Consider the following 27,297-nt stretch of genomic DNA (forward strand, 5'->3'; position numbering starts at 1 on the left):
TTACTAGGGAGAGACAAACAGAAGGTCTGGCCCCGTCAGTCAAAAGCAATCCACCACTGAAATCATTCAAATAATACCTAAATATTTACAACCACTTACTAAAGTCAAAGAAGCCATAATCATTTAGCTTTCCATGGTTTTACTAGTACATATGTGTGTGGATCACACCTGCTTTAATCACACAAAATCCAACAAACTAAAGTGGGTATCTCCACATTTCACTGCATCTAGCTCTGCTTCATTCTTTTTTTAGGCTCTACTTAATATTCCACTATGAGACTGATCATAATATATTTGACTGAGGACCTATTTCCAATTCTCTCTTTTTTAAATTATAAAATACTCCGTGCTTGTGGTAAAAACATAAGGAAATGAAGAAGTGCTCAGATTCACCCTAGGTCTTCTTATTCTGTTCCTTGGAAGTTAAGCGAACACTTTTAACCACACAGTGTGCATCTTATCAAATACTTCAGTGTGTACATCACATGGGTGAGCAGCTGATTTTTAAGACACACCTGCCAGACACTGCACTTGTCAGTGACCTGTTCCTCATTGGACTTCTCTGCCAGTAGCTGTTTAAGTCATTTCCAATTGTAGGCTGTTACCAATGCACAGTAACAAATATGCTTTTACACAAATTTTGAGGTATCTCTACAATTTAAATGTCCACAAACAGAATTTTATATCAGAGATGATAAAGATTCTGAATTTTGATTAACATTTTCAAATCCAAAAAACTTAATCGATCTATCTTTGTGCCCCGAGCCTATAATTTCTGTCTCCCTCCACCTTGAGGAACACATCCCCCCATTTGCTCACCAGGTGGCGGGAGCTTTTCCGTGGGTATCATTGCTAATGCTCCATTTCTGCGTAGGCTGTTTGGGGGCCATCTTGTTAATTTACGATATTCTTGTTGCTCGGGTATTTTTTATTTGGGGAATTACGAAATAATTTTGCAACCTAAACATGCATTTTTATAGATTTTCTACGAATTTTTTATTTGTTTTTCTTTGCTAAAATGTATATACAAAACACACGTATATAATATACAACTATATAATACGCATGCAGGTATTACATCTGCAAAATTTCAATTAAAGTATGTATCTATTTGGTCACAGAAAAGATACTCGTCAACAGCTGGTACAAAAATTCCTCTTAGAAAGAAAACTTCTGTCGGCCCAAAGCCTGTTAAGAAACTTAAGACTGGCAGTTCGGCTGCTGGCAGAAGCCCGCCCATGAAAGCAGTGGTCGAGCCGCCCTTCCCCAGACGGAGCGCGGCCTCAGCCTGGCCCGGGGTGGGGCGGCCGAGCGGAGCCGCGGCGAGGACGGCGGGAAGGGAGGGCGCAGAGTTCCATCTCACGTGGCCTTTATCCTGCAGCCAACCTCGCCCTCGCCTTCCCGCCTCCTCCCCACTGCAGTGGAGGCCAGGAGACTCCAGCTGGAGGGAGGAAGAAGTCCCCGGCTCGCTGTGCGCAGGTGGGCGCGCTCGCTGCCCGCGCGGCCAGCATCCCCGAGGGCGGCGGTGGCGCGGCGCCCCCGCCGCACTGCCCGGAGCCGCGGCCTGCGCGGGCTGCACCGCGGGGGCAGTGCGGGCCAGCCGGCCGTCCTCCGCGGGGGGGAGTCTGCTGTGGAAACAGGTCGAACCAGTTGTGCTGGGAGCACCTCTCACCGGCATCTGAGCTGCCACCCGAGGGCACATTCCAGCGGCCTGGGCCGGGGGCGGGGGCGCCTGGGCCGGGGGCGGCGCAGGCGGAGGCCACCGGGGACGCAAGCTAGGGCCTGCCCCGAGCTCAGACGTGCCCTCGGCAGGCGCTCTGGACACGAGGGCCGCAGCCCCGGCAGCGGTCGGGCTGGGGTCCGGGAGGGAAGAGGAAAGACAGGAAACCCGAGCTCAGCTCCCTGGAAGGCGAGGGGGGTGGAGAGGCGATGTAGGGACCCTGGAAACGGGGATGGAGGAGATGCCCACAGGAGATGCGGGGAAGGCTAACAGTGGGAAAGGGGAGACCGCAGCCCGGCGTTCCCAGGGGCTCCCCTGCCCCGTCAGGGAGCGAATCGGGTTGCCTTGTGCTCAGTGTGGCTGTCTTGTCCCCAGATGCCACCTGGGCCTGCCTGCCTGAGGGCACCAACCTGCCCTGCTGTCAGAGCGCAGGCACGAGAGTGCCCCCTCTAGGGGTACTGAATCTGAGCTCCTCCTGAAGTCTGCATGTCCTACTGTGCGGGTGATGGAATCCCCCCCACCCCAAAAGAGTGAGTCTACCTGACACCTGCGAATGTCACCTTCTTTACAAACAGGGTCTTGTAGCTGGGATTACGGTAAGCATCGGCCTAGATTAGAGAGGGCCTGAATCCAAGGACAGAGTCCTTCTAAGGAAGGAGCCAGAGCCGAAGGCCACGTGGACCTGGGGCAGAGCTCAAAGAGAGGTAGCCGGGCCGGGGACAGACACCAGGCCCCAGACGCTGGAAGAGGCATCAGGAGGGAGCGCGGCCCTTTGACAGCCTGATTTCAGACTTCAGGCCCCAGAACCGAGAGAGAATAAATCCTGCAGTTTTGAGCCACCCTGTCTGTGGTCAGGTCACAGCTGCCACAGGAAGCAACACAAGGCGAGGCCAGTTCTGCCCCTAGAAGACCAGAAGTCTGTGCCCTCACACCTTCCGGAAGCTCTGTCTCACGTCGCTGGGATTTCTCCTCAAAGGTCACCTTGTCCGTGTGACCTCTCGCGGCCTCCGACAGAATAGCCCTCTGATCCCTTGCCCTGCCGTCCTGGTCTTCCCAGTGCCTAAGCAAGCAGGACGAATCCGGCGAATTCTCCTGCCAAAGGTGTCTCAGATGCCTGTCTTCCTAATATCACACGCCTCTCGGGGCCTGGGTCCAGCCTGGCCGCCAGGGTCCCCGTACCCGGCCCTCCTCTGCCCTGTTGTCTCCTGGCCTGCACCCATCCCTGCCATGAGAACCTCTGGGACCTGACCACAAAGAAAAGCCCCAGCCTGGCGCTCCCTGGATCAGGCACGCCCTACACACAGACGTTTCCACTTCCGCTGGGAGAGACCTGCCGGGACCCTTCAGGCAGAGATCCGGGTCCTCCCTCTCCTCTTAGAGGACGGGCTTGGGAATCCAGACTGGTGGAGGAGACCAGCCCCCTGACAGCCACGCCCACTGAAATGTTACTCCATCCAGCAGCCAGCGGGGTGGGGACAGGTGAGAAAGCTTCAGCAAACCTGAAGGAGAGCGAGAGCGGGGACCAGCGGGACGTCCTGATGAGGGAGGACTGGAGCCTGACCCGCGCTCACTGGCACGCATGGTCATCGCTGCCCGTGATTCGGAGGCTGGCAGTGAGTTTGGAATTCTTGTTCTGAAGCCCCAGCGCCCTTCGTTCTGGGTGACCCCACCTGGGAAGGCTGGCATCTCTCCACGTCTTCTAACAGGTACAAGAAGAAACTGTGTGTTATGATCTCTCTCTGCCCATGATGCTTCTTTGTTTTGTTTTGGGAGGGAGGTAATTAGGTTATTTATTCATTCATTTATTTAATGGAGGTGCTGGGGGTTGAACCCAGGACCTCGTGCATGCTAAGCACACGCTCTACCACTGAGCTATGCCCTCCCGCCTCTGCCCCACGATGCTGAGTTCTTTTGCACAGTCAGCGTGCAGAGGGTCCATAAGTGACTAGAACATTCTAGGGCCGACGCTCATTCTAGCTTCAGTTCCCTCTTCGGTGACCTCAGGAACAAATTCCCTAAGGAGATAACATTCAGCCTCACTGACGGCCCCTACCAGCCAGTGTGCACAAAGCTCGATGTGGGAAGGGGCTGGGGCCTGCGGCGTCTGCACTGGCCACTGGCACACCCTGTGGCCCGTAGAGTGTGTGGGCCACTGGCAGCCACCTGCCACCCCCAGGGAGCCTGCCCACAGTCTGCCGATTGAACCCCTGACCTGTATTTTGAGCCCGCCTCTGGGGACAAACCAGCTGGGAAGTGTAGGCGGTGAGCCCTGCTCTCCTCTCTCTCACTTGATGCTGCGGGCAAGTGTAGCCGGTGGGAGCTGTTGTAAACCGGGCGGAAGACAGGGTCCGGGTCAGCAGGCTCCTGGGGGCACGCGTGCTGTGAGTTGGTGAATGTCCCTCCTCACCCCCAGCTGAGAATAACCCCCAAGCGACCAGACCTCTTGTTCTCCTGGCTCCTAGCAGCACGCGGCACTCGTCACTCACAGCAGCGGGCCCGGGGCAGCTTCCTCGCGGGTGCTTGTGTTACCTGCTCCAGCTGCCGTGACAGAGGCCTGGGGCTGGCGCCCTGCACAGCAAGGGTTCATTGCCACACACTTCTAGAGGCGGCATCCAAGGTCAGGGTGTCCACGGGGCCGCTCCCTTCTGAGGCCTCTCCTCTGCTCTTGGCTGGCCGTCTCCTCCCTGTGTCCTCACGTGGTCTCTTCTCTGTGTGTGTCCCTGTCCTAACCTCTTCTTCTCACGAGGACCCAGTCCCGTGGCATCAGCGCCCCACTCCAAGGACCTGATTTCACTGAATTTCCTCTTTAAATACTGACCCTCCGCACACCCTCACATTCTGCGACGGGGGTTAGGGCTTCAGCGCACAGATATGGTGGGTACTCCGTCCATCCCATGGTAGCTCTCCAAGAGTGTGGGGCGGAACATTTGGCTACCTAGCTAATTAGCAGCAGAAGAAAGACAAGTCAAACGTGATTCCAGGTTCTCTTACACTCTCAGGCACGGGTAGTTACCGTGTCTGTTCAGAGGATGGGGAGCCTGGACGCCCCAAAGATAAGTGTCGCAGCGTCTCCTGGGGTTGATGGTGACGAGCCAAGGTCAACTGTGCCCAGGGGACCACAAGCGGACTCACCTGCTGATGAGGGCTTGGGCTGTTTCGAGTTTGGGGCTGTGATAAATTCTGTTGCAGTAAACAGGGTGGGGTGGGGGCACAGGGTTGAACACACGTCGTCTTTTCTCTTGGATGGACCTAAAAGTAGGATTTCATGGACGAGCGGTGAGAGTAGGCTTAGTGTCATAGGAGACGGCCCACACGCTCTTCTGAAGAGCGGGCCCAATCTGACCTCCCGCCAGCCGTGCGTGCTGCACGCTGCCGACGCTTGATGCATCAGTCTCCTGGATTTTAGCCTGAATCCAGTGGGGGTAGCTCTTCCCTGTGATTTAACCTTGCGCTTCTCTTATGACTGCTGGTGTTGACCCTTTTTTGAAATTAAATCTTTCTTGACCAGTGTCTTTGCAAGACTTGTGCCCAATTTTTATTAGACTCCTTGTCTTACTGAAGTGGGAGATGCATTTATATAAACACATCTTCTGTTGAAAAATACACTGTATGTAACGTGTCATCTTTGACAGATGATACGGGGGCCTTTTTACTTGATTGTCTCTGTCACTTAAAGAGAATTTTTCGAAGTCCAATGTATCCTTTTTTTTTCTTTTACGGATATTCTTGTGTGTGTCTTATCTAAGGAATATTTGCAGACTTCCAAGTTGTAAAAATACACTCCTATGTTTTTTCTAGGTGTTTTAGCCTTTGCATTTAGGTCCAGGATCCATTTCAGAATAATTTTATATGTGATGTGAGGTAGCAAATTTTTTTCTCACATGGATGTTGAGTTGTAACACCAGGACATTTCTGTCAAAACTAAGTAACCATATACGGGTAGACCTGTTGCTGGGCTGTGTGTTCTGTTACTCTGTGCGTCCGTCTTTCCACCAATGGCAAGCTGTGCTCATCTCTGTAACTTCATAATAAGGCTTGAAATCAAGCAGCAGCAGGCTGGTTCTCCTTCAAAACTGTTTGACTGTTGTCCTTTGAAATTCCAAATAAGCATTAGAATCAGTGTATCAGTTTTTACAAAAATTCCTATTGAGATTTTGATTGGCTTTGTATTTAATTTAGATATCAGTTTGGGGAGAATGAATATCTTAACCATATGGAGTTTTTCAGTCCATGGCTTGGTTATATCTCTCATTTTATTTGTATTTTGTTTAATCGCCCTCAGTATTGCTTTGTAGTTTTTCATGTAGAGTCTTTGTGTTTTACATTTGACTTATTTCTATCTGTTTAACATTTCAGCAATATTATAAATGAAATTTTTAAAATTAATTTTCTCCTGTTATTTGTCACCACTGTATGAAAATACAGTTGATTGGTTTTAACGTGGACTCTGTGTTTTGTGACCTTGTTAAATTCACGTATTAATTCTAATAGATATTTTGTTTTTCATAGACAGTCGTGTTGTCTAGGAAACCTTTCCAAATTCGGTCTTACTTTTTGTTTCCTTGTTACTTACTAATTGTCTTATTACGATAGTTAAGACCAGCAGTATGATGTTGAATAGAAGTGGGCGTCTTCCTCTGGCTCCCCATCCTGGACAGCATGAGATCTTCCATAATTAATGGTGCTGTCAGCTTTAGGTGTATGCTGATGTCCTTGTCAATCTGAAGAATTTCATTCTACCCACAGTTCTCTGAGTGTCCTTCAAAAGGGAGTTGCAAGTTTTCTCAAAAGTAGTTTCTGCATTTATTGAAATAATCATATCATTTTTCTCCTTCTCTCATTAATATGATGAATTACATTGGTTGGTTTTCCCAAGTAGAGTCAGTCTTAAATTCGTGAGACAAACCCCATTTGTGCATGATGTGTCATTCTTTCGGAAGTTGCTGGACTGAATCCATTAACATACTCGAAGAGTTTTGTTTCTGTGTTCATGAGACACAGACCTGTAAAATGACCATTTAACCATGACCGTGGGAAGTTCATCTCACTCACTCAAGGTTAGTTTGACATTTGGAAGTCAGTTAATGCTACACACCATATTAACAGAATTAAATTTTGAAACTGTATTTATTTGATAGATATAGGAAAAATAATTTACAAGAAAGTGCAGCTTCCATTTGATTAAAGACTCCTAGCAACCTAGGAGAAGAGGGACGCTTTCCCAGCGAAAGGACATCTTCAAAACGGACGGCTGGGGTGTACTTTGTGAGCCTGGGTCACGGCAGGGCTGCGTGGCCCGAGGTCGCAGCTAGTGTGATGAAGACAGACAACGCAGTAGACGCCAAACGAGCTGGAAAGGGAGAAATAAAACTCCTTATTCACGAAAGACATGATCACTCGTGGAGAGAATTTTTAAAGTCTACAGAAAGCTGATAAAATCAAAACCCAAAGTTAGCAAGATTGCAGAACACATGATCAATATACAAAAATCACTTGTACTTCTGTATAAATAATTTGAAAATACATTGCAAAAGTGCATTCCCAATGGTGCAAATAAGTAAGCAAAATGCTTAGAAACAATGTCAGTGAATGTTGTTCAAGATTTCATACTAAAAACTATAAAACATTCCTGAGAAAAGTTCTTTTTCAGAGACGTCAATGGTTTATTGGATAGAGACTGAGGAAAATTTTAAAAAGCCTAAATAAAAGGAAAGGTATGTTATGTTAATGGATTGAATTTTTTAAGAGAGCAGTTCGCCACAAATTGATCTATATTACAGTTAAATTCCAATCAAACCACAGTACTTTTTGTAGAAAGTGAGTTAACTCAAAATTTACAAGGAAATACAAAGGACTTAGAATTTTGAAAATAGTTTTATGAAGAAAATAAAGTTAAAAGACTTATATTACATAATTTAAGATAGTGTAAAGAGATTAAAAAATGATGGTATGGTATTGACCTCAGGACGGACAGAGATCTCAATGTGACATTGTCAGGAGCCAGGGACACACCTACACTAGAACAGGCAATTGCTTTTTTGGCAAAAGCGCCAAGATAATTCACTGGGTAAAGCAGAGTCTTTAATAACTGGCATAGAAATAACTATATGCTGTGTGGGGAAAATTAACATTGGCTCTTACCACATACACAAAACGATTCCAAAATGAATCATAACACGCCTAAATGTAAGAACTAAAATCGTTTTTAAAAATTGCAAGAATTACCTAGAGAAAATCTTCATGACCTCGGATTAGGCAAATGTTTCTTTAACAGTGACACACACATGCACACCACCCCCCACAAAGCAAAAAGAAGGATTTTTGAAAATTGAATTTTATCAAAATTGGAAGTGTTGCTTGTTGAAAAAAACTCCATGAATAAAATGAAAAAAAATTAAAATGCAAGCCGCAAATAGTGAGAGACCATTTCCACAACATGTGTCTGAAGAAGGGCTGTGACCAGCGTACACAGGGAACCTTTAGAATGCAGCGATTAGAGGAGAAACAATACAGTGCTGTAAGTGGCCATGAGGACTGCACAGACTCTTCCAAGAAGGCACGTGGGTGGCCACCAGGCATGTGGGAAACCATCAGCATCACTAGCTTTTTGAAAAAAATTCACAGTAAACCATGAGGAAACGCCACTTTGTTCTAAAAGGTGCATGTAGGATTTTACCTCGTGGAGGTGACTAAGTTCCCGGAGAGGTTAATGCCATGGGAAGAACTTACTGCCCACACTTCCTGGGAGAAGGGGACACACTGCACAGGGCCACAGGCTCTGGACGGAGGCAGACACAGAGGTGAGGAGGGGGCTCAAGCCAGGTTTCCTCAGGAGAGCAAGGCTCCACAGGGGCCACAGCTCAGGGCTGGTTAGTCTGAATCATTCTGGCGGTGTTTGGGGAAGGGGGATGGTCTCCACTTTCCCGGAGCCCAACCCTGGGATGATTTAGTGCAAAGGAAGCATTGGCTTGGTGTGTGAGAGTCAGATAAGGAGGTGGGGGGTTGATTTGCACGTGAGATGTGCTCCAGGAGGAGCCGTTTGCTACCTCTAGGAATGTGCTGTCCCTGGGAGGGGCGATCTCTTTCTGGGTCTGGATGGACCACAAACACCAGAGCCCAAAAAATACAGAAAATAAGAAAATACAGTCAATATAATTGGCACTGTGATAAAGAGATGCCAAGCAGACCCATACAAAATCTGCAGAAACACAGTTAGACACACTTCTGCCCCTAGAGTGGCTGAGACAGAGGAGGGGGACCTTGTCCAGCATCAACACAAATTTGAAGCCACCGGAACTCTCACATGTTACTAGGAGATGCCAGATGGTGCAGTCCCTTTAGAAAATGGCTTGGCAGTTTCTTTAATAGGTAAATAAGCACTTAGTCTACAACCCAGCAATTCCATTCCTGGGAATCTATCCAAGACAAATGAAAACATGTCCACACAAGGGCTTGCACACCAGTGCTCCAAGCAGCTTGTGTCAAAACAGCCTTGAAAGTGGGAACATCACCAATGTCCACCAACCAGAGACCACAAAAGATGTGGTATGCCCATACCTGGGAGGCGCACTTGACAAAAAGAGGGCTGAATTACTAGTTCAGGCAATGCCACACCAGGCAGACCTCATTTTACTGGGCTTTGCACACAGTGCAATTTTTTTTTTTTATAAATCGGAGGTTGGCAGCAACCCTACGTCCAGCAAGTCTGCTGGCGCCATTTTTCCAACCTCATTCGCCCACTTCATGTCTCCGTGTCACATTTTACCAGTTCTTGGCACTATTTCAGGCTGTTCCCTTACTACACGTCCTGTGGTGACTGGTGGTCAGTGACCTCTGATGTCACTGCTGTGACTCGCTGAAGGCTCAGGCGGAGCTTAGCTTTTTTTTTCAGCAATAAAGTATTTTTAGAGCAAGTGTACATTTTAAAAGACATAATGCCATTGTACACTTAATAGACCAGAGTAGAGTGTAAACATAACCTTTGTAAGCACTGGGAAATGAAAAACTCATGTGGCCCTCTTTTCTGCGGTGAATCTGCTTTATTGTGCGGGTCTGGAACCACACCCACAGTACCTCCGAGGTTTCCCTGTGTAAATGTCAGAAAACACCTGGCTCACTGAGAAAGTCCAACACAGAAGGCAGTACAGTATCCGAGCCCACTTACACGGGCTCTGGAAGACGTGAGTGTGTAGTGGCAGAGAGCACCTGTAGTGTCCGGGTCAGGGACACGAGTGAAATGCTGTGAAACTGGACCGTGGGGTCCCCCGCTCATCCACCTGCACACTTAAAATCAGTGCATTTAATTCTACTTAAACAATTCCTCAAAAAAGCTACTAAATTACCACAATGAGTTACAATTTTTCACATTTCAGATTAGAAGATCCCAAGTTTCTTTAAGCCGTCTGTACTGGTTAGGCTGAAGAACCATGCAGTCTCTCACACTGACGTTTGGAATACAAAACAGAACAGCAGTATAGCAGGTCTGGGTAAAACTGCACATGCAGTGACCCCATGACCAGCACCCACGTCACAGGCCCCACGCCGAGGCTGCGCCTTCACCGCTGAGAAGCATCCTGTGAGGCGCTGCCCGTGAGGCCCTGCGAACAAAGTGAAAGCTTCTACGTGGCATGCACTCCCTTCGCTTCAGGTCTGGTTAGATCAGTACGACATGCGCCCCCAGAGGGAATGCTATTCAGGTACTTTGGGGAAAAGGGGGGACGTCTCTAGAAAGCAGTTTGCAGTGATCTCCCTGAGTTACTGTTAAGAAGAAACAGCAAGGTATGGAAAGCTGTACGTGCCCTAAGGAAGAGAGACATTTTATTGACTTGTCATCACGGACATGCACGTGTGTCTGCTCACACTTGTGAAAAGAAATGCGGGGAGACTTGCTAGAAACTAGCAAAGACAGACGGACAGATAGAAGGCAGGAGAGATGGACCGGGAGGGGGCTGATGACAAAAGGGGCCAAGACTTCTGAGTACACGTTCTGGAACTTTTAAACTGTGGGAGTTATTGAATTACAAGCACTTAACTCAGACAAAAAAGGGGAGAAGTCCTAAAATTAGTATAGGTAGAAAAAAATAAATCTATCCTTGTGTAAAATTGCTAACAGACAAAATGCTATTTTCAGGTAGTTTTGAACATCACTCTGTGCACCCCAAATGTGATATTTTCTAGATGTTGAAAGATTTGCAAAGAAAAAAATAAAAACCTGTACTCAGTGATTTACCGTTAGTAGTAATGTTGATATTACAGGTTTAAAATCTTACGCATCTTTTAAAATAAATCAAGTGGATAAATATGCAATGGCGAAGGAAAAAGACTTTCAGCATATGAGGGGAGATAGATTTAAAAATGTTTCAGCATTGAACATGAATTAAAGTATATGTGTGTCATCTCAGGTATAACTGATTCCCTACCATGAGTCAGAATCTTTATATAAAAGATGACCCTGAATTTTTTTCTCAGATGAATGTGAAAATCTGGAAAAGTGAAAGATTTCAAAAGATAAAAAATAGAAAAACATGCTTTCCTTCTCATTCCATGACAGTGAACATCCAAGCCATCACTTTTGTGTATAACTTTTGAAAATCACCAAATATTTAGCAAAGTCGAAAAACAGAGGAAGCTGTTCCTGGTTTGCATCTTCAGGACAGGATTTCTACTGCCCCTCGTCACTCACCCTGCCTTCCTGTGCTCGGAGGAAGCACCGGGCCTTATGGACCACACACCTCTCTCGCCCTCACGCCTTGAAGGTCTCTGAAGACACGCAGTCGCGGTGCTGACTCGCACTACCACCAGGAGCCCTCCTGTTCCCCTTCGTAAACACATCCCACCTCCCTCGGGCCCCCCACCCCCACCCCCCAGCCCTTGTCCCTCGGCCCTGGCCACCACCTAACTGTTCTCCATTTCCAAACCTTGGTAGTTTCCCAAATGTTATATTCATCGAATCATGCAGTAGACAGCCTCTGGGATTGGCTTTCCTCCCTCAGTTTAATTCTCCAGAGATTCGCGCATGTTGTTGTGTAGACCAATAACTCACTCCTGCGTCTGGTTGAGCATTAATTCCACCCGCTGAAGGACATCTGGGCCGATTCCAATTTCTGTCTCTTACAAATACAGCTGCTATGAACATCCGTGTACAGGATTTGTGAGAACATAAGTTTCTGTTTCTCTGGGATGGATGCCCAAGAATGCAATTGCTAGAGTGCATGGTAGTTGCAAGTTGAATTTTATAAGAAACTGCCAAACTGTTCTCCAGAGTGAATTGACCATTTTATATTCCCACCAGCAAATTAGGAATAATCTAGTTTCTTTGCACCCTCACCAACCTCTGATGGTGTCACTTTTTAATTTTTTTTATTTTATCCATTCTGATAGCATATATTTCACTGTGGTTTTAATTTGCATTTCCTTAATGGCTAACGATGCTGAACACCTTTCATGAGCTCAGTTGCCATCTGTGTATCCTCTTTGGTGAAATGTCTTTTTGTCTTTTAACCAAGTTCTAATTGGATTGTTTTGCAGTTTTTGTTTTGTTTTGTTTTGTTTTACTGTTGAGCTTTGAGTGTTCTTTATATATTCTTGATACTAGTCCTTTTTTGGGTGCATAGTTTTGCAAATATTTTCTCTCAGTCTGCAAATTTTCATTCTTTTAGGGAACAAAAGGTTTAAACTAGACGGAGACCAATTTATCAAATTTTCCTTTTATGGATTGTGCTTTGGGGGTCTAGTCTACGAATTATTTGCCCTAGATCTTGAAGATTTTCTCCCCTATTGTTCTAAGAGTTTCATAATTTTCCATTTAAGTCTATGACCCATGTTGAACTAATCTCTGTACAAAGTGTGGACTTGGGTTGGAGCTCGTGTGTGTGTTCGCACTTACGGACAGCCAGTGGCTTCAGCATCATTTGTTGGAAAGATTAACTTTCTCTCACTGAATGGCATTGTGCCTTTGTTATAATAAGTCAGGGATATTTGAATGTGCTTGTTTCTGGATTCTCTCTTCTTTCCCAGTGATTTATATGTCTATTCCCCCACCAACATCACACTCTCTTGATTTCTGGAACCATGAAATATCTTGGAAACAAGTAGACTGTTTCTTCCCACTCAACTCTTCTTTGTCAAAATTGTTTCAGCTCTCCTAAGGCTCATGCCATTAAAAATAAATTTTAGAATAAGTTTGTCTCTATCTTCAGAAACCTTGCTGGGATCTAATTAAAGGGTTTATTTAGTGGAGGTGCTGGGGGTTGAACCCAGGACCTTGTGCCTGCTAAACACACCCTCTACCACTGAGCTATACCTTCCACCCTTAATAAAGTTTGAAATACTCTTTCCCACTCTGAATGTTTTTTTTTTTTTACTAAAAGCATCATCAAAGTTCACTTTGCTTTTGTTCAAGTTCCTTTTATCCCAAATGCCTGTATGCTGGGAACAAGTGTGCGTCATGTGGGATCCAAAAAAAAAAAAAAAAAACGCACACTCACTTTTCTCAAGGAATGCAAGGCTTGGGGATGATAGCTGACTCAGGAATTTATTTTCAAAACTGAATGTTATTTTAAGTGTGCGTATCCATTGGGCCTTCAAATTGAACCTACAGACTTGCCCCTGCTTCACCCTGGAGTGCCAGCCCCCCGAGACATGATTGGATTTGCCTGGAGTGCCCGCTACACGCAGGTGCAGAGGGATCTCTGAGGGGCAAGCAGAGCTGGGATATGAGTGAGTGGCCCTGTGATTGTCCTGTTTCTCTCTCTCAAAGCCCTGCTTTACCTTTTAGAGGAAAAGGTGAATGGCCAAGAGCAAGCCATTCACTCATTCATTGATTCATTTAATCAGCACGTTTCTGGTGCCCACGACTTGCCAGGCCTGGAGTCAGGGTGGCACTGGAGTCAGAGGACCATCACTCCAGGACACCAGCAGGGCCAGGGAAGCTGAGAAGAGAGCCAGGGCAGCCAGCCCGCAGCTGTGGGCAGATGTCAGCCCTGAACGGCCCTCGTCCTCATGGGCACAGGGCGCCTCCTGACGGGAGTGTTTCCCAGGAAGCAGCAGCCTCTTCCCTGCCTGGCTCCGAGCAGGTTGAGGAAAAGGGCGAAATGTGGAGACCACACGTCTGTAATCACTGACAGAGCCAGGCTGCAGGCCTTGGCTGCAAGGCCTATCCGGCTCTGCAGGGGCTTTGAGCAGATCTGTGTAGGAAGACCCAACCCCTCTGGCTGAAATGGAGAATGACAGCAGAGAGGTAGTCATTTCTAGAAGCAGCTGAGGGGCCAGCAAGGCATGGAGTTCTATTCTGAGAGTGACGAGGCATGTGAAGGTTGAGGGCCTGCCGGAGCCTGGAGCCCAGCTGTGGGGGAGGCGAGTCTGGATCCTACCCGCCTTCTCCTTTCCAGGTTGGCTGTCCTTCCCCTGTGGCCTCCCCCATCTTTCTGTCTCCTCACAGCCCCTCTCTCTAATCTTGATTTGAATTTCCCAAAATACATCTGCTCTGTGTAGGGGAAGATGCAGAATTCCATCCAGGGTAAAGCATCCTCTCCCACAGAGGCGTGCAGGTGGCCGGTGGCCTCGGTGACAGGGCCAGGACCCTGGGCAGAGCGAGAGGCCAGGCCTCCACTTTCCATGGGGTGAGCAGCTAGCCTGCAGGTCCCAGATGAGGGGCCTCAGGCCCTGTGGGGTGCACCCTGCTCAGGAAGCCTGTTTCTCCCTGCCACATTCTGGGTGACGTTCCAAAGACATCCACACCAGTGACAATCTGTGTAAAGGTCTAAACAGCAAATCCAAGACCTTATGTTTCAAAGGATGGGAGACTGAAGAAGGAAAGAAGGAGATGAAGAATGTGAATTTTTGAGAAATCAGTTTTATTTATTTATTTTTTTAAAAGAAAGTATTTCTCAACTAGTTCACTCTACTTCCAAGCAATGACACTTCTTCTAAATGATAACACTTATTTTTAATTTTCAAAGTGTGAAATATTTCACATGAGAGGGATGGACAGAGTACTATCCCACGGGACTGTCACTCCTAGTTAATAACCTTTTGTGACATGTGCATCAGATGTGCTTTTCAGGAATGAAATATTATTAATAGACTGTCACTCCCCCCACCTCCCCCCTTCTCAGGCACTCAGTAGGCCTGCAGAGGAGGGGAGGCCGTTCTCCCCTCACCTTGTTGCAGCCACCACCCTCACCCCGTAAAGAGTAGACATAATGCTGTATTTTTGTAAAATTCTTCAGTCAGCATCCTGGTGTCTGCATCCTTTTTTAAAAGTTATTACTTTTTTCCCCACTCAACTTTATACTTTTAGAACTTACTCATGTTGATACAAGCAGACCCACTTCATTCACTTCCACCCCCTGGGGAACTTTCTGTTTCATGAAATATGCCACAGACTGTATCTGGGCCCCTCCTGATGGCCGTTTAGGCCGGTCCCAACCCTGCCCTTTGTAAACAATGCTGCAAGGACTGTGCCAGGGCCTCAGGGCCTCAGTGCCCCTGCCTGGCATTTTCTCTGCGGTGGACGATGAGGAAAGGGCTCCAAGGGCGGGAGGCAGGGACTGGACATCTCCTGCTTCTTCTGGTGTTGCCCAGTGTCTCCCTACTTTCTTGGCAGCAATCTAAGCAAGTGAGTGCAGGCGGGGGGGGGGGGCGGTGCCCTGTCTCTGCACACCCTGGGCCGCCTTTGGTGTCATCCAGTGGGTGCTGTGACATCTTAGGCACTGTATGATGTCACGGGTGAATGTGGACCTCTTTGCCTGCTTGGCTTTTCAGGCTCCTATGTGTGGAGGGCCTGCCTGCGCCCCGACCCATTTCTCCCAATGAGTGGCTTGTCTTGACCCGTTGAGTGTGGGAACCCTTTCTGATTCTGCAGAACAATTTTCCCATTTATGGAGGCTGCAAAGATCTTTCCCCTCGGTCGGCAATGTATTTTCTGTTCAACTGTAATTTTTACTTATAATGCAATCCAATTGAACAAATACACTCTCCAGTATTTACAAAGGAGAAAAAAAATCCCCCCGGACCTCTGGATCTGCAGCCCAGGTGTGTCAGAATGTGTGGGAGACTTCGGGGAGAAAATGGGCTGGCGTGTGCGTGTGACTACGTGCCGCCGAATCGTGGTCTGGGGGAGCCCTCTGGGTGCACAAACCGAATTAAAAGTTAGGAAAGGAGATGAGACACAGCCCCTGACAGACGCTCTCTACAGCCTCGCTTGCCTGACAAAAGTAAATTGTCCTAAAACTCGAGGAACTCTTCCTCCTCCTGTAATGTTTTCTTGCCGGCGAGGAACCTACCTGCTCCTTCCGGGTCAGATCGGCTCCTGCGGTCTCCGCAGCCCCGAGAGGCGAGAGGCGCTGCGGCGCGTAAAACGGTGATGCGAAAGCCACGGAGCACCTGCCGGAGGGACGGGGGTCGGGGGTGGGGGTCGGGGTGAGCTAAGTTCTTCCAAAAACTGCAGAATCACTTTAAAGAAAAAACAAAAACAAAAAAATTGACAACTCCTCATCTGTTTCCACTTGCCCAGAGCAGCTCCCGCGGCCCCGGACCTCCCCAGGCAGCGCGAGTGTGCGCGTGCGTGTGTCCGGGCCGCCGATGTGCGCGGCCGTGAACGTGAAAGGCCGAGGACTCGCAAATATTTCTCCTTCCAAACAGCTGCCGATGGGAGAACGAAGGCGCTCGGGTGTTCGCTGCTCCGGAAACGGGTCTCCGTAACTTGGATGCTTCGGCTGGTCTCTGGCAGCCCCGCCTCCCTTCCTGGGCGCTCCGGGCTCGGGACGCACAGGCCAGCGCAGCGCGGGGACATGGGGCTGCGGACCCGGGAGGGCGGGGAGAAGGGAAGGGCCCGGAGATGGGAGGACAGAAACCCGCAGGACGCTGAGAAATGGCGAGGATAGGATTCTCGGGCTGCTGCTCGGGGGAAACTTCAGGAAGCACGTCGGAGGCGGGGCATCCGTGCAGACGATAGGAACTGTGCTGCCCACTAAAGGAGACCGGGAGGGACACGTTAGCAGCCAGGAGCTAAGGAGTCAGGCGGCGGACTGGGAGAGCCGGGCCACTGACCGGGCACACGGTGCCTGGAGTGTGAGAAGAGCCCGTCCTGAGTCCTAGGGCCCGGCCGCTCCACCCCGCCCCCAGCCCCAGGTCACCTCCCGAGCCGCGTCCCCGCTCAGGGTCCAGGACTGGAGTGGCGGGGACCCTCTGGCCTTGTGCCGGTTCGCCTCCGGCCTTGCTCTTCAGAGGCACGGTGCCGCATCAGAAGAGAGTTTGAGAACCTCGGAGATCCAATCACACGTGTCTGTAGATCAGTGAGAGGGCTCAGCCACGTTTCAAAGGCATTTACGTTTCATTCTTAAATTTTGTGCAACTTACAGCGACGTATTTCGATTCAGAAAGAAAGAAAGAAAGAAAGAAAGAAAGAAAGAAAGAAAGAAAGAAAGAAAGAAAGAAAGAAAGAAAGAAAGAAAGAGAAAAAAGAAAAGGAAAACGCAGAACCGAATTCCTATGCTGCCCCCTCCCCTTCTTGCTGTCACCAGCTCCGCAGTCCCGCCGGGAAGCGCTGGGACAGGAGGGAAACCCGATTAAGAATTCACCAGGAGCGTGCCTTGATACAGTGGAAGTACTTACATGTATATGGCACTTCATTGGAGGAACCGGGTAAAGTGTGTCTATTTAATCTCAATCGAACCCCCGTCCCTAATTTACCTCTGGAGTGGTAGCTGTTTTCCCACCAAACTTACAAACTCCAGCTAAGACACGGTAAAAAGGCGGAGTGAGAGAAAGGCCTTGCTCGGCTTAGCTTTTATTGAAATGCTCCAGGGTCAGTGTCCTTCCCCGAATCACACCCACGTGGGAGGTGGCAGGGCCCGGGCGCCCGCTGCCCGTCGGTGGCCGGGGACGGCGCCGGGGCCACTGCTGTGGGTACGAGGCGGCAGCCGCGGGCCACAGCGCCCCCTCGCCGCCCGCGCGCACGACTTCGGGCCGCGTCGCTGCTCGGCCTGGCCGGGCGGCCGGGAGCCCCGGGCGGACCGCGTGCGGAGGCGCCCCGGCCTGCGCCGCCGCCGCTTTCGGGGAAGGACCCGGAGCCCGAGCCGCGTGTCTGCCGTTTCCCGGAGCGCGGCCTCCAGGAAACCGCGGCTCGGAACGTGCATGTCCACGCCGACTTGTTCCAAGTGTATCGACCACTGTTGGGACAAGAAACAGAACGTGGCCGTGTTAACCTTTTTTTTTAATGCATGCATGGGGTAAGCGGGGGGCTCCACCGTAAACCTGAAACTGCCAGTCGCCCAGGTAATGGTTCCGATGAGCGCGCTGTCTGGGCAGTTCGCCGGTGTGCCCCTTGTGTCTCCCATTCTGTTCCACTCCAGCTCGGAGGGCAACTGAAAGCAACAGGAGCCAAGTGCCCGTCCGTACCCGAGCGCTGCACATGCCTGAACACCCTCCTCGCCCGGGAGCGAGTCACCCAGGTCCCTGCTCTCCGAGAGAGATGGCCGCGGGGCCCGGGGCGCGGCCGAGCGCTCCCCGCGGGAACCCGACACGCGGTTCCAGCGAATCCAGACCCCCCTCGCACGGAGCCGCTGCGTGGAGCCTCGACACTTGCAGCATGTTCTCCTGACTGATTTTTTTTTAAGAAGACCAAGCCAACTTTAAGAAAAGGGAAAGTGATTTTTAAAAAAATCAGAAAGCTTTCAAGTAACACGGAGTTTATATATCCCAATAACTATGCCGAGCGTGAGTTTTAATGTCTGTGTGTAGGCATTTTAATTTGCTACAGTCACTACCAATAAAAACGGCATGTAGTGAGATTCGACTGTTTAATAGTGCAAGGTAGACGGTTTTTATTAGTAGCAGGCAGCAGTATGGAAAATTTAGATTTCAGTGGAGGAGTATAATTGCTGGGGGGAAATACAGTCAGAGAAGAGGCTGTCTTTAGAATCGGCAGCATGGAGCTCAAGGGAGAGGGAAGAGCAGGGCGCCGTTTCTGGAGATGCACTCGGGGCCACGGGAGACCCTCCAAAGCCACGTGCACATGTCTGGTTATGCACTTAATTGATGTCAAAATCGAGTGTATCGGAGCTTATGCTCCTGCTCCAAACTGAGGATGTTTCTGTAATAATTTGCTGTTTTCTTTTCTGCCCCTGGCAGAGATCAAGCCCAGGGGGTGCAGGAGGGGGGAGGGCGAGGGGGGCAGCCCCAAATGCTAATGAAACAACAGCAGGAACTGGTCTTCAGAAATGGAAATACTCCAGGCCAGTCCTCCTTGGAGATAAGAATTAGACCTGATGTTTTTTTTCACTTAAACTATGTAATTGGAATCGAAACGAAGGCTTGTCACCTGATCAGCTGCTGTTCCTGCTGGCCAGCTAACATGTGCCAGGCTCATTTATGGCCTCTTCCTGGCCGGATTCCCCACAGGACGACCACAAATGCCAGGGATCCTGTCTAGGGCCGGCTCCGCAGGCTGCCGGGGTTTCTAGCTCTCTCCTTCTTGTTCCTTCTTGAGGCTTAAAGTATCTGCCCTGAACTGAATCAGGGTGGACTTCTTGGGGTAGCAGCATTGTTGAAACTCCCCTGGCTAGATCCTCGCAGCGGCCCAGAGTGCACAGGAAGTTATGTGTGGAGGGGTTGGGGGCATCAGAGGAATGCTTTTGGGGGAGAGGTGAGGGGTGATGTGTGGAGGTTCGGGCTGTGGACTGTAGGAAGCGTTGGGGGGAGCAGGTGTGGGAGGACAAGTGGGGGCGAGTGGTTTGGGGGCTCATAGGGGAGGCAGCCTGTGGAACGTGCCTGGGCCGCACCTACCGGGAGCGCTGCTCCTCCAGGCCAAGGAGGATGGGTTCTACTCGAGCTCAGCACTGCAGTTGACAACTGGTTCCCATGGACCTGGGGAAAGACAGACGCAGCCTGACTGCCTTGAAGGTCCCGCAGGCTATCAGGCCGGCTGCTGGAGCTTCCTGCTCCACGAGCTGCAGCCGTGACCAGCAGAGAGGCCGCAGGATGCGCGTGGCGCCCCCGCGACCTCGACCCGAACTCAGTAACTCCTAGAGCTTCTAAGTCCACAGGACCGGGGTCTGGAAGTTGGGGAGAGGGAGCTGTGGGCCGGAGCTCCCACTCACCACGTTCTCCCCTTACAGATCACCCACTCGAGACGGCCTCCGAGGAAGTGGCACCTGTTGTGTGAGCGATCCCGCCGGGACCCTGCACACACGACCCCATGTGGACCTCCCGAGCATCCATCGTGACCCTCCCTCCCCCTTCCACCAGGTCGCCAGAAGCCGTCTTCCACTGGCCTCCGGTAGGGGAGGGGTGGAGCAGGTATGGGGAGAGCGGTGTTTTCTAGGCACCGGGTCTCAGGGCCCGTTGCTAAGGTCTCTCCGGCGGGCCCCTGGGGCACCTCCGGAGTCGCACGTTACCTGAGCTACCTGTGCTGCTGACTGCGCCGCCCGTGCCACCAGCCCGTCGCTTTTTCATCCCTTCGCAAGTGACAGCGAGGCTTCACGTCGTGCCAGAGGCGGTCTGTCCAGTGACAATCATCCCCCGAGTGTTTTATAACACAAATCCGAAAGAGGAGTCAACTTATTAAAACAAAATAAAACCCTTTGCGGGGCGGCTTCTTCCCGGGTAAAGCTCTGGAGGCGTGTTGCAAAAACACTTCCTAGAGCGGAAAGCCCTAATACCCAGGGACTGGGTTTCCACTCCGGACTTCGGGGCAGAAAGCTCACCTCAGGGCCCTCCTGGTAGTTTGCAACGAAAGTGCCCCGGATCCAGGTCCCGCGAGGACACGATGAGCGGCGCGGGGCAGGCGACCAGACGCGAGGCCACGCGGGGAGCCGCGCACCGTGTGGCAGGCAGGGTGGACCCAGGAAGGTGGAAGTGAGAGCCGCGCACGCCACCCCCCGGAGGACCTGGGCTTCGGGTGCCACACTCCCGCCCCCATCACCGTGGCTCCCGGCCCGGACGCTAGCGTCCGGGGTGCAGTCACCTGGACCGGCGTCTTCGCGGTGGAGAGAGGGGTACGGGCCGTTCGTCCCCCAAGTGGAAGCGGGCAGCCTCTGCCTAGTCCTTGCGGGCCGAGCTGGGGGCGGGGCAGTGGAGGGCGGCCAGCGCGCCGCGGGCTGGGGGCTGGCTGCGGAAGGTGGGGGAGCGGGGGCGGGTGATGGGAGTCCGTGTGAGTGGGAGGGGGCGCACTGTTCGGCCCCGCCGGGCCGCGGGGCCGCGGGCCGCGGGCTGGGGCTGCGCGAGAGGCGACTGCGCCACAAAAGCCTGCGCGTCCCTCCCTCCTCCTCCTCCTCCTCCCTCCTTCCCTCCCGCCTCCCGCTCCTCCGCGTTCCCCTCCCCTCCCCTTCGGTCCCCGCCCCTCCCCCGGCCGCGGCCTGGCGGCTGGAGCGGGCGGAGCGGGCGGAGCGGGCGGAGCAGGGGAGGGGGCGGGCGCCCGAATATGCAGATGAGCGAGTGACGGACAGCTCCGCGTTCCAATGTCCCTCGGAAACTCGAGCGCTCCTTCCTCAACTCCTCACTCCCGACTCCAGACTCCCCCAAACCCCGACCGCCGGCCTGGCGCGCGGCTGCGCCCACCGGCTCCGCGCCGTCGCTGCCGCCGCCGCCGCCGCCACCGCCCCGCCGCTCCCCCGGCCCGCGGGCCGCCCGGGCTAGTGCGCGGGCCGGCCAGCCTCGGCCCGCGGTCCCCGCGCCCGCCGCCGCGCCGCGCCCCGGCCGGGCGTGGATGGAGGGCGCCGCGCGCCCTGCCCGCTGCTCGGCGTGACGCGGGCCGCGCGCCCCGCGCCCACCATGTCCTACCCGCAGGGCTACCTGTACCAGGCGCCCGGCTCGCTGGCGCTCTACTCGTGCCCGGCGTACGGCGCGTCGGCACTGGCGGCGCCGCGCAGCGAGGAGCTGGCGCGCTCGGCGTCGGGCTCGGCGTTCAGCCCTTACCCGGGCTCCGCGGCCTTCACCGCGCAGGCGGCCACCGGCTTCGGCAGCCCGCTGCAGTACTCGGCCGACGCCGCCGCCGCCGCCGCCGGGTTCCCGTCCTACATGGTAATCGCGCGCGGGCGGGCGGGTTTGGACGCGGGACCCCGGGCTTGGAGATCCTGATCGCGGCTCGCGCGGAGCTGGGCCCGGGATCGGCCAGCGGGGCCGTGGGGAACGTGCCGTGGGCGGTGGCTCCCGAGTCGCCAGCTGGGGCCGCCGCGCCTCTGGCGGGACAAGAGGCCCGGGTGAGAGGCAGGGCGGCTGGCCAGCGACGTCCTGAGCCCGAGCTGGGGACCCGCACTCCGCGCCGCTTCCCCTCGGCTCCCGGTGTCGTCTTCCCCAAGAGCCGGTGGAGTGCGACTCGGCCGGGGTCGGGATCTGTGCTGGGTTGTCCTCCTTTCACTCGCCAAGGAAGCCTGAGGAGGAGCGCAGAGCGGGCCTGGGCTCTCTCTTCTTCTGGCGCAGGCGCAAGGGTCGGCGCCACTGGGGCCTCTGGGGCGACTTAGCATTTACTTGCAGGGCTGGGGTCACCGGGTTGGGGGGGAGAGGGGAGCCTGAGGCCGCGGCTCTAGGGCCCGGCCGGCCCTCCAAGATCTCAGCCTTAATCTGTCCCATAGGCCACGCTTTCGCAAAACGTGTTGGCGGGCGTCTGTATGGCCCTCTAAGTGCTTCCCCGGTCCTTGCGTACCGAGAGAAGCTCCTGCTTCCTCGACCCGGGGTCGGCCCGCGCTCCTCGGGTTCTGCAGCTGGCCTGGCCCGGGTGGTGGCAGAGCGCTACTTAGACAGACGATTGAGGCCGTTACGGGGGTTATGGCTGCTGCCCGCCCTTGGTGGAATTCCAGGGCAGCGACGGAGTGGCTGGGGCCTCGGGGAAGGCTGTAAAGTCTCGAATTTAAACGTTAAAGGCTGAATTAAAATGCTAATTACCGCGTATTTGAAGAATTCGAAACGGTGACTGGCTTCTGAGTTGCAAATTGGATTTGCCGAGCTTTAGAGCGGTGAATAGCGGAGCGGGGGGCTCTGGGGTGGGTTTTTAACCATGTAAGGGCGGGGAAGGGGGGTCGGGGGAGGCAGCGGCCCTTGGAACATCCAGAGAAATTTAGATATCAAGAAACTACCTGTGGGCCTGTGTGCCTTCGTATTTCTGCCCGTCTGTCCCCGCGGTTCAGGAGCATTTGGGAAGAAGATGCATTTTAGGAAAGCAAGAGCGTTCGCAAACGTGAGACCAAGACTGCGCCGCCTGTCGTGATCCACAGCTGGCCTCAAATTACCCGCTGGGGCCTTTTGCTCTGTTGCTGCGGGAAGCGCCGCTCCAGCGCTGGAGACACCGTGGGAAAGGCGGCCACGGGCTGGCGGAGGGGCCGCCCTCGCGCTGATGCCTGTCAGGGCCCCGAGCAACCCGCTCACCAGGTTCTTGTCGGTTGCAGGGCGCGCCCTACGACGCACACACGACCGGGATGACGGGTGCCATCAGCTACCACCCTTACGGCAGCGCGGCCTACCCGTACCAACTCAACGACCCAGCCTACCGCAAGAACGCCACGCGGGACGCCACGGCAACGCTCAAGGCCTGGCTCAACGAGCACCGCAAGAACCCCTATCCCACCAAGGGCGAGAAGATCATGCTGGCCATCATCACCAAGATGACCCTCACGCAGGTCTCCACCTGGTTCGCCAACGCGCGCAGACGCCTCAAGAAGGAGAACAAGATGACGTGGGCCCCGAGGAACAAAAGCGAGGACGAGGATGAGGACGAGGGTGACGCGGCCAGAAGCAAGGAGGAGAGTCCGGACAAGGCGCAGGAGGGCACCGAGACGTCGGCAGAGGACGAAGGTGAGCAGGGGGCCGCGGCGGGATCGAGGTTGAGGGAGCTTTCTTCCCAGGCGGGGCGCAGAGCTGGGCTCCGGGAGAAGGCAATCTGGGAGGACGCTGCCCCCCCCACCTCCCCCCATGACTTTCCAGGTTTGGGCCTGTTGTCCAGGCCGCCTGGCATGCCGGGCCCTGTGCCTCCTCCAGGAGCGCTTCCCGGGATGCTCATACTCCCTCCAGGACGCGGCTGGCGTTGGGTGGAGGTGCGGGAGCCTGTGGGGCAGCGCCCCCCACCCCCACAGGGTGCCCGCAGTGTCCCCGCTTGCCACAGACTGTGCCCGTGCCCCTGCAGGGATCAGCCTGCACGTCGACTCGCTCACGGATCACTCGTGCTCCGCCGAGTCAGACGGGGAGAAGCTGCCGTGCCGGGCCGGGGACCCTCTGTGCGAGTCGGGCTCGGAGTGCAAGGATAAGTACGACGACCTGGAAGACGACGAGGACGACGAGGAGGAGGGAGAGCGGGACCTGGCGCCGCCCAAGACCGTGACCTCGTCGCCGCTGACCGGCGTGGAGGCGCCGCTGCTGAGCCCCCCGCCCGAGGCCGTGCCCCGCGGGGGCGGGGGTGGCAAGACGCCCCTGGGCAGCCGGACGTCGCCGGGCGCGCCGCCGCCCGCCAGCAAGCCCAAGCTGTGGTCTCTGGCCGAGATCGCCACGTCGGACCTCAAGCAGCCGAGCCTGGGCCCGGGCTGCGCGCCGCCCGGGCTGCCCGCCGCCGCCGCGCCCAACTCGTCCGGGGCGCCGCCCGGAGGCTCGCCCTACCCCGCGTCACCGCTCCTCGGCCGCCACCTCTACTACACGTCGCCCTTCTACAGCAACTACACCAATTACGGGAACTTAAACGCGGCGCTGCAGGGCCAGGGGCTCCTGCGGTACAACTCGGCGGCCTCGGCCCCCGGAGAGGCGCTGCACGCGGCGCCCAAGGCGGCCAGCGACGCGGGCAAGGCGGGCGCGCACCCGCTGGAGCCCCAGTACCGGCCCCCGGGCGGCGGCTACGAGCCCAAGAAAGGTAGGCTGCCTGCGGCCCGCGGGTCCCCTGGGGAGGGAGAGCCTGGTCCCTGGTTAGTGAGCACTCTGGAGGAGCAGGGGAAGGGGCCGGGGCACCTGTAGGTCTGCCTGGGGGGAGCTTTGTCCCTTGAAGGAGAGGAGGAGAATGACAGCCTGTCCTGGGCCGGCGGCTCTTGCACGACAAGCTAGGAGGAGAGAAGGGTGGTGAAGGCAGGAAAGGGCCGGGAGATCTTGGCCTCACGAGAGGGCCTGTCTCCCACCCCGTGCTGCTGACTTCCCCTTGATTTGCTATTTTTGCTGCTCTGAGTATCGTCGTGACCGGTTTGCTCTCGGCAAACACAAACTGCCACAGTTGCAAATTACCGCTTGTCTCCGTGCTGCCTGAGCCCAGCTCCTGCACTGCCTGTGGGTTCATAGCGTCTCGGCTGAATCTCCTCTTCCGCCTTTGGCTGGAAAGAAACAAAATGCCCCGGTTCCTCCCACAGGCCTTAGTATTTCAAAATTTCAAAATAGAAAACAGGAGCCTTTTTTCTTCCTCTCCTTTTCCTCATACTGCCTCTATCGTTCAGAATTCAGGTGGGAGCTCATAAGACCTGTAAAAGAAAGTCAAGGGGGAGAGACAGTGAGGAGGAGGGAACAGAGCGAGGTCCATCTCAGACATGGCGGGGAGACAGTCAGGTGCCCCAAGCCACTTGCCGGGTGCAGGGAGCGTGGGTGTGCGGGCTGGTGGCTGCACTGCTGTCTGGGAGACAGATGGCTCTGGGGTCAGGTTCTGACTCACTGCCCCCTCCCCTGACAGATGCCAGTGAGGGCTGCACCATGGTTGGTGGGGGCGTCCAGCCCTACCTATAGAAGGGCCGCACACAGCAATGCAAGTAAGTGAGCTCCCCGGGGTCCCCCGCCTCGGGGAGCCTCCCTGCGCCGATCGCTCTGTAAACTCGCTTAATGTGTATTTCTTGCTTCTTGTCACAAGGTCTGAGGACAGAGCATTGCAATCTTCTCCTGGTTTTTATTTTTTTCTTTAAGTAGGCGAGGACCCCTGCTCGTTTACAGAGCCCCTCTTTCTCGCTCCAGTTCTGCTTTGCAGAATCACTCTAACTGGAATATATTTATTGCACCACTGCGGTTGTTTTCTCTTTGGAAAAATATTTAGTGATTAAAGTCTGAATATTTGTTTGCAATTTGGAACCATTAATTTTTTTTACCGCGCTAGACACTTAATAGACACTTGCTGTGATGAGCTAGCGCCCCTGAAACTTGGGGCATCAAATCCCTTTAGAGATGATGCTTGCAGAGTCAGACTAGGGAGACACAGAAGGTCTTTTATCAGGCCCGTCCCCATGTCCAGATGGATTAGATAGGACCGTGCAGTTGGCCTGGCTGACAGCAGTATCTCAAAAAAAAAAACCCACTTTACAAGTAGACAGCATTACTAATCGCAGATCTTGAAGATGGGAAAAGAGGCAAAACCATGTGAGAGGGATTTCTTTTTAAAATGTGATGGTGCTGGTTTGGGACTGAAGGATTTGGGGTGATTGGGTTTTTTCCTTGGTCCACAGGTAGGTGTCACAATTGCTTTGGAAAAAAAAAAAGTCAGCAGGCCATTCTCTCTTTCCAAGTTCATAAATATAGAGACATAAAAAACCTGATCTCTAAATCAGGACCCATCTCGTGCCACTGTGAAGGAGAAGGAGCCACAGGGCACTGCCAACCCACAGACCATCGGAACAGACTTTTGTTGGACGTATGTGAATTTGCTGGCATAGTGTAGTTTCCCCAATGTATGTGTGACTTTTGAAAACAATCTTTTTTCTCAGGATATCTTGAATTGATCACTTCATTGCCACGGTATATATTCTATAGGTGTGATAGGATTTACTGTAAAATTGATTTGTAAAAGATGTACACAGTAGAAATAAAACGTGATTATAGAACTTGAGTACTTAAGAAGTGGAAACAAATTTGATATTTATTTTTATAATGATATAAAGCTTCTAGTAATTTATGCAAGTTGTATTGCAACGGAATCTAAACTTTTTGTAAATAAACCCTGCCTGGTTTTTATTTGAACATTGCCTGTTATACAATCTTTGTTGGTTGTTTAACAAGAATTCTTTACTAATTTATATCTTAAATTGTAAATAAAAACAAACTAGTCTACAACAGTACGGTGTCTGGGGCTCATTTGTCCTGGAAGAGTGATCTGGGGGTGGGGGGGCCCTAGTGGTAGCAGCCCCTCCCCCAGGTGATCTGGCCTTAGGCTTTTTAATGAAAATGTGTAAAATAATCCCTCCCTTCTCCTGTCCATACAAAAGACAGATGGAAGAGAAATACACAGGAGGGAGCTACATATGGTTTTAGACTATTTATATACACATGCATTGCAAAAAAATTAAGATTTTGTGCTCCGAATATGCAGATGTCTTGTTAGTATACATTAAAAAGAAAACAAGGCAAAATAATACCCCTGTGAATTAGGACCCATTTTATATTTATTTCTGATACAGGCTTATTGAATCTCCTCAGTAACTAGAATTGTGCTGACGTGGGTCACAGTTACATCCCTCCCCATAACTTCTTGAGGAGAATAATTATTTATCTTAACCTTGAATTATCCAAATTGGCATAGACTCTTCAGATTTATTGAACGACTTCTTGCCTTGCCTTTTCATATGACTCACATTAAACACAAGGCGGAAAATCTGGGAGGAGAGATTTATTCTCCTTCCAGTGGTTCTTACCCTAAC

General features: G+C 52.6%; 1 protein-coding gene and 1 non-coding gene across 4 annotated transcripts; one reads left to right on the forward strand and one right to left on the reverse strand.

The window, feature by feature from the left end:
* Positions 1–17,481: 17,481 nt before the first annotated feature.
* Positions 17,482–20,951, reverse strand: IRX2-DT (IRX2 divergent transcript). 3 transcript variants are annotated; one of them, XR_012071580.1, is made up of 4 exons: positions 20,688–20,951; positions 20,119–20,221; positions 19,508–19,588; positions 17,482–17,892 (listed from the first exon to the last, which is right to left on the reverse strand). It is a non-coding gene; the product is annotated as an IRX2 divergent transcript (transcript). The 3 variants fall into 3 exon arrangements; XR_012071581.1 differs by lacking the exon at positions 20,688–20,951 and adding an exon at positions 20,428–20,676; XR_012071579.1 differs by lacking the exon at positions 20,688–20,951 and having other exon boundaries at positions 20,119–20,409.
* Positions 20,952–21,218: 267 nt separating this feature from the next.
* IRX2 (iroquois homeobox 2) lies at positions 21,219–26,211 on the forward strand. The gene is made up of 4 exons (XM_072958887.1): positions 21,219–21,742; positions 23,104–23,509; positions 23,838–24,551; positions 25,350–26,211. Exons 1-4 carry the CDS (start codon positions 21,494–21,496, stop codon positions 25,400–25,402), a joined length of 1,422 nt encoding a protein of 473 aa, XP_072814988.1. The 5' UTR covers positions 21,219–21,493; the 3' UTR covers positions 25,403–26,211.
* Positions 26,212–27,297: the final 1,086 nt, after the last annotated feature.

The sequence above is a fragment of the Vicugna pacos genome, chromosome 3 (assembly GCF_048564905.1).
Source record: "Vicugna pacos chromosome 3, VicPac4, whole genome shotgun sequence".
NCBI classification, from domain to species: domain Eukaryota; kingdom Metazoa; phylum Chordata; class Mammalia; order Artiodactyla; family Camelidae; genus Vicugna; species Vicugna pacos.